Source organism: Pipistrellus kuhlii, unplaced genomic scaffold (genome assembly GCF_014108245.1).
Source record: "Pipistrellus kuhlii isolate mPipKuh1 unplaced genomic scaffold, mPipKuh1.p scaffold_m20_p_1, whole genome shotgun sequence".
In the NCBI taxonomy this organism is placed as follows: domain Eukaryota; kingdom Metazoa; phylum Chordata; class Mammalia; order Chiroptera; family Vespertilionidae; genus Pipistrellus; species Pipistrellus kuhlii.
This window is the reverse complement of record NW_023425404.1, coordinates 162,107,524-162,117,796: the sequence shown is the minus strand read 5'-3', so window position 1 is coordinate 162,117,796 and position 10,273 is coordinate 162,107,524. Positions and strand designations below refer to the sequence as shown.

The 10,273-nt window shown below is 31.4% G+C and overlaps 1 protein-coding gene across 7 annotated transcripts in view; it reads right to left on the bottom strand.

Annotated features, from left to right (window-relative positions):
* Positions 1–1,141: 1,141 nt before the first annotated feature.
* EPHA5 (EPH receptor A5) overlaps positions 1,142–10,273 on the bottom strand; it is a 299,923-nt gene continuing 290,791 nt past the window's right edge. For 4 of the 7 annotated variants that reach the window (XM_036415115.2, XM_036415125.2, XM_036415123.2 and 1 more), the window contains 2 exons: positions 9,206–9,361; positions 1,142–2,803 (listed from right to left, as the gene is read on the bottom strand). In XM_036415115.2, coding sequence (XP_036271008.1) covers positions 2,698–2,803; positions 9,206–9,361 — 262 coding nt within the window. In that variant the 3' untranslated portion in view covers positions 1,142–2,697. Of the gene's footprint in view, positions 2,804–7,778; positions 9,362–10,273 lie in introns of those variants that run through there. The other 3 variants (XM_036415135.2, XM_036415145.2, XM_036415140.2) reach the window with 2 other exon arrangements.

The following is a 10,273-nucleotide window of genomic DNA, read 5'->3' as shown; positions in this document are numbered from 1 at the left end:
TTTAAATCAACAACTTTAGTCTTGGCCCTGTGGCTCAGTTAGTTTGGAGTCATCCAGTGAATAGAAAGGTTACCAGTTTGATTCCCAGTCAAGGCACATGCTGGGTTGTGGCTGGATCCCGGGAAGAGGCATGCAAGAGGCAGCCGATCAATATTTAGTTCTCACATCAATGTTTTTTGTTTGTTTGTTTGTTTTTTTAGCTCTCTCTCCCTGTCCCTTCCCTTCTCTAAAAACCAATAAAAATATATATATTTTAAAAAATCAACAACTCTTTTCTTACTTTAAATTTATTCAATTGTTAATTTATCACTTAGATTTGGTTATTGTTTTAAAAAACAATACAACTTAATAACAATTTCCAATTATTTTGTACAAAAGAAATTTGTTTAGCTAATTTTATGTTTATTGAAATGAACAAATGCATCTTTAGGAATGGTGATGCCTACTTATTTGCTAATTCCACCTCTCTCTACTTTCTTGCAAAATTTCACTGAACCAGAATATATTTGAAGCATAAATTGTTTGGAGCCATAGTATACTATAGACTTGATAAGAATCTCATAGTCATAATTAGAAAGAAATCAATATATCCTTTGAAAGTTGTTTAGAACTTTTTCTTTTCCTTATTATTGACCTTGTTCTTTAGAAAAATGCTACATTACTACTTAAGTAAAAGGTGAACATGATAGAAAGAGGTTATTCCTCAAAAGTTTACTATTTTATGTGCTAACATTCAACTAAAATAGGTGCTTGGGAAAGAGAAATGAGGTACCATTAGTATAATGCAGGTATATTTCCTATGGCTTTCACGAGTTCAGCCTATTCCTTTTACAGTTTGATAATCATAAGTAGGATCTATTTTGTTTAAATGCTATGCTCCTAGAATCACATGTCATCCCATGATTTCTATAAAGTGTAGCAATACAAAAATCTGGTTATTTATTAGGAATCTCAGTTTTGTTCACATATAATAATAAAAGCATAATATGCTAACTAAACTAAACATCCTTTGGGATGACCTTCCAGATGAAGCCAGGGCTGCGAGAGAAGCCTGGGTCTCGGTGCCAGTGAGAAGCTGGTGCCGGAGCCGGGGGAAGGAAGGCCTACTCTTGCATGAATTCCATGCGTCGGGCCTCTAGTATTCCAATAAACTTCACAATTGGTACTGCAGATCTCAGTATCAGTCTTCATCAAGTATGGTATATAGAGTATACATGGGATCTATCTTATATTTCTTCATAAAGCCAACTAAATAAAACTTTAAATTGGTTCATCAAAATAAATTCAATTTGATATAACTGAATAGAAGGTGAAATTTCCAAATGAATAGACAACCATCCACAAATAAAACCTGTCATGTCTCGAAATAGAGAAAACGATGAAGGAAATTATATATATATATATATATATATATATATATATATATATATATATATTCATCATCATTTCATTGCTGCCTTATATCACAATTTCTAGAGCTGAGCTACAAGGGAAATGGCTACAAAGGATTAGCACTGAGGGGTAATGCTCAGTGCTACGTGCCTGGATTTAACAACATAAACCAAAGTCTGCACAGTTAAATCCCTCTCCATCCTTCTGAAAATGTGCCCTTCGGTGTCAGCGTTGCTTGACAAGGTATTTTCTGTGACTCAAAAAAGGTGAAATTTCTTACAGGGGTGCAAGATTAATGGCTGGAAGAACTGTATTGTCACAGATATCACAAAGTGTTTTTAAAAAGCCAAAGGGGATTTAACAGACATTTCCTGTTAGCGACTAAGGAGACTCAGTAGCTTTTGGAAACACGAGAGGCAATAGGATATAAGCTTGTGTTAAATTTTGTTTTACTGCTTCCCTATTTCTCCTGTTCATATTCCACTCTGGAACCCTTATTCCTGCACGCTGCTAAAATTAAAACTATTAAAAATGCAAGCAGAATGGCAATGTACACAGGTGCAAGCACATATACACAAAACTCCAACTTAAATTGATTCCTGGGTATACAGCAAATGATACAGTATATACACCTTTATTACCGTATAGTTTCTAAGAGAGCGACTAAACGTAAATTCTATAACACAGAAAAATAAATATACACCCTGTATTGAACTTGTCCTTGACCAAGGACATGTTTATACACTAGTTTCTATAACTTAACGCTGTGTAACAGCACTTGAACATCACAAAAGAAGTTACCTATTAAGAAACTACCTAACCATATTGCTCTTCAGTACACTTATGTAGACAATTAAGACTTGAAGTAAACTTCAGTAAATTGCAGCTTTTGTTAGCCCACAAATGACTATAAAACTTTCCCCTTCAAGTAGATTCTTGGAAGTATTGAAAGGTGCTGCCTTCATTCAGTCTATCAAGGTGCAGTTTACAGTTATATATTTCATGTACAAAATTTTATAGGAGTAGTGAGAAGGATTTTTTTTTTTTTTTTTTTTTTTTTGAGATAAGATCATGTTTAACCATGTGTTGTTATTCCAATGAGGTCATAGTCGTTTCTTGAAAAAATGAAGACATTGAGAAGAAGCTTAAACACTGATTACAAATTCTGTGGCTGAAAGAAATGTTCTCAGAAGGTTTAGAAATCAAGGTTTAGTTTTTCTCTTCCCTCCCTTTGTTAAAATAAATCTCAGGGCTTGTTTACAAAGTGCAGAAACATTCATTCAATGAAATGACATTAGCGTGAAGTTACAATGGCACCATCCCGTTGACCAGCTGCACCTTCATTTCTTGAAGGCTGCTCATGATCTTCTTCTGGTGACCAACAAGAGTCACTCCAAGCCGTCTCAAATCCCTGCATGAAGAAAGCACACATTGGATGTATGTATTGATTCAGTTTGTAGCATACCTCAATATTTCACGCTGGCAAAGAGGCAAGCATTTTACAGAAACTAATTTGATTTAGACATACAGGGTCCAATTTTCAAAGGCAGGCTCCAAAAATGTATCTCAGATATATTTTTTTATCATCCAGGAACTATTGAAAGGAGGAGTGATACTATATTTATTTGCCCCCTTTTAGACATCATTATGTTGGTGCAGCGTGGTAAAAAAACAAATCTGCATATGCTTACCAATGAATATGCATATTAAAGTTACAATCTCATTGAACAGTTTTGAAAATATGGATCTACAATATGAACACTCGCATTTTTTTTTTGCTAAGAGAAGTTAGCATAAAATATATGTTTTTAAAAATTACAGCTAAACAATTGAAGTCTAAACTCTTAAAATGACTCAGTATAATCATTTTATACAACAGATATCTTTAGAAGATAGTAACCACTACATTGCTTTTATAAAACTTCAAATATATATATATATATTTTTAATGTGGAACACAAATGCCAGAACCTTATTTCTTTGCCAAATAATGTCTAGGTTCTACTGGCACTTAGAGCATTCTGAAAATTATACACTATCAGAAAGTCTTTTCAACCAAGGTACTTTCATTCTGTTTCTTCTCAACAAGCTTAGTATCCAAAAGAAAGTGACAAATGTTTAGATTTCAAAACTAACAACATATTGTGGAGCTCAAGGCCAGTGCCCATGTTTTTAAAATGTTATTTCTTGGGATATTTATCTTAATAGAAATTCTATCCCCTTAAGGTACTTATTTGGCAAATATAATGATTTGTGTATGTTTGGCAAGTGGTAATGCTAATTATAAGAAAAATGACCATGAACAATTCAACATTTTTAAACGAAGTTATCATGTTAAATTTCTTAGGTAATTTCTTTATAGAACATTATGCTAAAAGTAGAATATTTTTGCATTTAGTAAGTGTATTAATTTCAGATTGAAAAGTTTATGAAAATGGATATAATGACATAGAGTCATTATATATAAAATATTGATTAATTTTGGAAACTCCAAGACATCTTAATTATCAGATGATGAAATTTAAATAATGGGCATGTAAGCTCCATATGCATTAATGTTGAGAATAATTGTTTATTTAAATAATATATTGTTTTTTTTCCCTCCTTATGCTTTGATTTCTTAAAAGAGCTTTAACAAATGGCAAGCAGCTAAAGAAGAAATAGTGCATTCTTACGCAGAAACATAATTCTTAGGATGTAACTATTAAACATTAAACTGAGAGATTATCAAAGAATATCAAGACAACAGAATACAATATTAAAATAATAGTAATAATGGTAGGCATGGAAAACAATTATCAGTAAAACTTAAAACACCAGTAAAAATTTGCTTTGTTACAAAATCACTATTGTTGGCTATGAAACAGAATACACAATTGCTACGACTAACAGAAATGAAGGAGGTTTTAGTTTATTCTTATTTCTTTCAAAGTAAGCCAGAGTTCTCAACCTTGCCCAGTTAACATTAGGCTGAACAGTTCTTTGGTGGGTGCAATCTTATTAGGAAAAAAGAAACTAATATTTCTTTACATAAAACAATAAATCTTTACAGTGCAGCTTAAATAACTAGTATTTGAAATATAGTTTTATAATCAAACATGTTTTACCATATGCTTTATATACCCCAGGTTGAAAGGACCAATGTAATATATATACTTAAATTGCATAATTCATATGGCTAATCCAATTATTAACATTATAGTTTGGAAAATAATCATTATAGTTTGTTCTGAAAAAACTAAAAGAAGGGAATTTATAGGTTTTCCCACCGAAAAGGCATAAACTTTACATATAAAATACTAAAACCTTAATTTGCAGTATGTAAATGTGTGTATGTAGCTTTGTATATGTGTGTTTTCCATATTACAACTCATGGTTGTTTTGTCTAACTGATATCAAATCGCTGGTTTGACTTATTCTTATTTCCACTATTTTCACTTATTTTTATATTATGGGTAAATATATCTTCATTCTCTGAAAATAACACATGAAACATTCTGAGTCAGTACTTTGAATGATATTTGTGATCTCTTTGTAATGATATTGCAAATGGGAATTCAAATGGTATTAGAAAAATATTTCCAGGAGAGGTTAAATAACTTTATTTCTATATTTTTAAATGCATTATTTTCTTTTAAGTAGTATTGTCTTATACTTTTGCAATTTCTAACAATATACATTTTACTCCTCAAAGTATATATTAAATTATCAATTTAGCAGTGACATTGTGAGATACATTTGATAAAAATTAAAGTATTTTACATTTATTGACAAAGGTGATGCTCTATTTCTAGTAATTTTAAAAATGATTTAGAAACCATGCATATGTATTATTTTTACTCATTTCATTTATATATAGAAAATTTTATAGCTGGACAAATATTTAAGTGTGTCATCATTACAAAAATTACCCTATTTTATCATGTCCAGGTGGAATCTTAAGTAACACCCAAAGACAATTCTAATGATGAAAACTGTAATTTCAGCATATAAATTTAAACATGATGGGAATAGCATTGTTCCATTAAAAATACTTTTGGGTTTTGTCAGAAAAGCATGATTAGTTTTAGAAAAGCTGCACATATAAATAGTCACCATTTCATTTTTTTCAAATATTATTCCATAATATTAAACAAAGAAAAATCCCAATATTCTGATACTAAAATGGCAAAATGAAAAATAGAGAATAAGGAGAGGAGTGTAGTTAATGTTGGAGCAACTTTTGATTATCCAGGATTTAATTTACCCAATGTGGATGAGACATTCTTCTCCCTTCTGCTTTACACACCTTTTACCCATTTCCCTAGTATTTAGCCCCACCAACATTGGCTGGATAGGAGAAGGGAGAAAAGAGCTTAATGAGTACTCTCTAAATTTCAATGTTTGTTATTTGTCATTCAGTTGTATGTTTGGAATTTGTTGGCTTGGTCATGATCTTCAATGGATGACACATTGTGAGGGTTAGACTAAAAGTTTTATCTTAATTATATAGAACAAATAGGATAGTCAGTATTCATATGTGTACTTTAATTGTATAAAATTAGCATAATGGCTGTATTGAAAAGTTAAGAACTTTATTTGAATTAGTGTGCACAAATTTTGGCTCACCATTTGGGAAACTTTCATGTTAGTAATTTACACACAATTGGTATAATATTTAAATTCATTAGGTTGCACTCATTTTCTGAATAATCAGTGTTATAATACAAGTCTGACAAGAACTTTAAAAAGCAACTCTAGGCTTGATCTCCAGTAGGTGGCGTGCAGAAGGCAGCTGATCAATGATTCTCTCTCCCTTCCTCTCTGAAATTAATAAAAATATATTTTAAAAAACAACAGGAAAAAACTGTAATACTATCTTCAATTCAAATATATGGATTCAATTTACAACTCACCTGAAGCTCACAGTTCCCCATCAATAATACCTCAGTGCATTTATATACCACAGTACAGATTGTTCATATTGCCATAACAATGAGTTCTTTACACAGAATAGCAAGGTTCAGGCACAGAGAACAGCAACAGCAATGTCTAGGGTCCAACATGTTTTGATTCTAAGATTTCAAAGTTTTTTTAATTCCTTCCCACATTAAGCCATATTTGCATGTTGGCAAAAAAAATAAATAAAATCAAATAAAAGTAAACCTTTATGAGTAATTTTTTACCTAAGTAAGTGGTTGTAAAACACTAATAATTTACTCTTCTTTTTCTAAACCCATTATGAGACCAAATTTGATGGCACAAATTATTATACATATTTTTCTAATTTAGAGATATGGCAATTTGATATTTTGTTTTATATCAATGATTTCAACATTTTTATAAGCATTTATTATAGGTATGAATGCATTATTCAAGATCTCAGTTTCTATTCTGGCAATAACATTGTTTATAATATTTTATTATAATACTATACATGATTCATGAAATTAATTTTTAGATATGAGTAAAGACCATGTGTAAAAAAATCATTATCAAAGTGTTTTAAAAGCTTATTTTGGTTCTAGCTGGTATCCCATTTCTTTGCCATAAGTCTTTAATAATGTTGAATATATATATATATAATATATATATATATGAAGGGTAAGCAAAATTCAATTCAAAGAGGATACAAATTTTCTTTTACTTTATATTTTTGACTAAAGAAGTAACTGACTACTCACTATTTTTTTGAGTTAGTTACCATGTTATTCAATAAATATATTCTTACCAAATAGGAAAAAATGTGGTCAAAACACAATACACAAGAAAACATATAGTTAGAACTGCTGGACTCTCCAAGAAATGAGCTTCACTGGAGTTAGTTCATCTTTGCTGGCCCAGGTCCTAGCAAGGAATGTGCTCAGGATGTGTTTATTTGGGCTCCCAGAATGTGAGGCAAATGACTTACAGAGGGCAACGTTCCCTGAACAGAGAGATGTCCATATGACTCCTCACTTCACCTTACTCCTCTGGCCAGAGTAAACTAATTAAAAGACAAAAATATCTAATGGAGACACTACAGCAAGAGGCAAGAAGCTACCAAAGTAACAGAGATACAGAAAAAATTGACCGGACAAAAATTACTGGAGAATACAAATAAAGTGGCAAACCATTATAAGATAGAAGAAATTAGGACTTGAAAGAAAGATAGAAATGAAGAGAGACTGAAGATAGGAAAGTAAAGAGGAAATAATTAAAAGAAACAAGACAATATCAAAGTATAATGCTAAAATATTAAACATAATTATTGTATTTTGGGGTCCCAATGAGACAAAGTAATAGGTTGGTAGTGCAAAAACCATTATTTGTGGTTGTAACTTTCTGTGAAGGGGAAAGCTAAAAGGTAGTAGAATGATATATAGGTATATATGTGCTATTAAAATAAAAAGGAGACATTGTTTAATGCAAATACTTTTATTATATATTTACAAGTAATCTGACATTGGGTAGAAGAAATACCTACAGTATCATTTTAATATAAAATGACAAATGACTTTAAATTAAAATGACCATTTTCCTGAAAAATTAAATAGCAAACATGTAAAAATAGTTTTAAAGTATCAGTAAACTTTTCTATTCACTATTTTAAATATAGCAAAAATGAGCTCTTTGAATGTCCAAAAATAAAATAAAATAAAATAATAATGGGTCAAGAAAATGTTTCTTCAAATAGATATGATATGATGGTGATAGTGAGAATGAGATTCAGTAACTTATGAGAGCAAGCTGAGTGGTTATTTTAGGTCCTTTCAGTTTTAGGTATAATGGAGGAGAAATGTGGAGAATGTGTGATCTTAACTAGTGATAAATGACAGTACCCTGTTACCTTTTTGTGTGGCTGTGCAGCGGATTCAATGAATCAAAATGCCAGAATAATACAAATGATGAAGAGAACTGCTCAGTGCTTATGTTACGTAAAGTGATGGGATATGGACCGCGACTTACTGCTTTAGAATGGTCTACCATGTTCTAATCCTTATAACAATATTTTAACCTTTGAACTGGTAGGTACTTGAAGTAATTTATCCTTATATTCACTGGTTAAAACATTATTCATAGTTATGTAATCTAGATGGAACCACTATAATGACAAATAACTTCCACAAATGACAAATCTTAGGCTGAAATAATTACACATACAGAATACATAATAAAAATACAAACCACTTACAACCTTAAAGGATTTATTCTTTAACTCTAGTGATTTTTATTCAATAAGATTTGAGAAATTCCACCTTAAACGTGCAAACAGAAGAGGGCACAATTGGTTCCACTGAGATTGCACCAAATAGCAAATCAGAGACAGGATCTAATGTATACTTAGATTGCAGGAATCCAAGGTGCACCGCTTAGAGATTAAATGGGATCCCTGCCTGGGAAGCTGTGTTTAAGCTGCTGTTTCCTGGGTGTTCATCATAGCTGAAATTTAAGGATTTTTTTTTTTCCTGATGTAGGACTCGTCATACCAATTGTGCTTACATTGGTTTTGTATTTACATTTCTATAACACAGGGACCAGTATAAAAACTTTGTCAAGAAAACATCTTTTCCACAACATGAATGACCATTATTTTGCCAAAAAGCTGTTTTCCCCCCACCAAGTATTCAAATATCCCAATGCTATTTGTTTGAAGCATAGAAGCAAAGAAACTGGACAAAGCTAGCATTGACCATGCAATTGTTAACAATACAGGCAAAACGAAGAGGGTTCTTTGAAATCTGCCACACACGGACAAAAGTTAATTGGTTTGCCTTGACCTCATCCAGATAGGTTTCTGGACAAATGTTCTCGCCCCAGCAATTATGTAAAAATGATCAGAAAAATTACTCACTCCAAGGTCACCTGAGCCACAGCGTCCATTGAACTGTATCCATTTTCCATGAAAATCTCTGTGTACCGGCCCATTTTGATTGCTTCTAGCCATTCACCCACTGATCTGTAGGCCCCAGATCCCAGGGAGCCATGTTCTGCCAATAAAGTAGATACTCTAAAACACATAAAACAAAAATATAAAAAGTAATATTTTAATCTTTATAATAAATTATATTATAATGTCAGCTCATAGTCAGTGGATCTTTAGGTCTTTAAGTATATTGAAATGGGATAGTATGTAAATGCAAGACTGGAAGAAAGTAATATTTTGAAATATAGAACACAACATCAGATGTTTATTCAAATATTTTTCTATCCAGAGTATATGAGGATTTATAATGACTCAATAAGTTAATTTTCGCAATGTAAAACATTAGCTAAAAATGTCATGTAATGATTTAGATGTATTTATTTTCTATTATTGTTTTGTTTATAAAAATAATATAAGAACTGCTACCAAATATAGATATTCAGGATAATTGGGGCAAAGCCAAATACTTGTTGACCTTGCTAGAGAAACTTGTGCTCACTTAATTTCCTAGAAAGTCTAGAACTTATTGTTGATCTCATTCTCCCATGTAGGGGCACTTATTAATTCACCTAGGAGTAGTGGAACCTGGAAACAAAATGTAACTCCAAACACATAAGAAAACCAAATAGGACCAATCAAATCATGGGCTGTTTTTCATTATACTAAATGCGCACTCTTAAAAAAACAAATTCATACTCTTTGGCTAAAAATAACATGACTGTTATGATGATAATCATTTTTGGACATGTATCTTAAGGAAATAATTGGAGGAAAGGGCAAAGAGTATATGTACAATTTTTTTCTTCTTCTACTGAGAGTAAACAAAAACAATTTAAATGGCAATTAATGAGAATTGCTTAATTAAATTTCAACCATAAGATATACTAGGATATCTTTCTTTCTACTTATGTTCTCTGCACTTTCTCATTTCTCATTCACACTTTAAACTACCCCAGTGTAGTTTCTTACAAACCGATTCTATAAAAATTGCTCTGA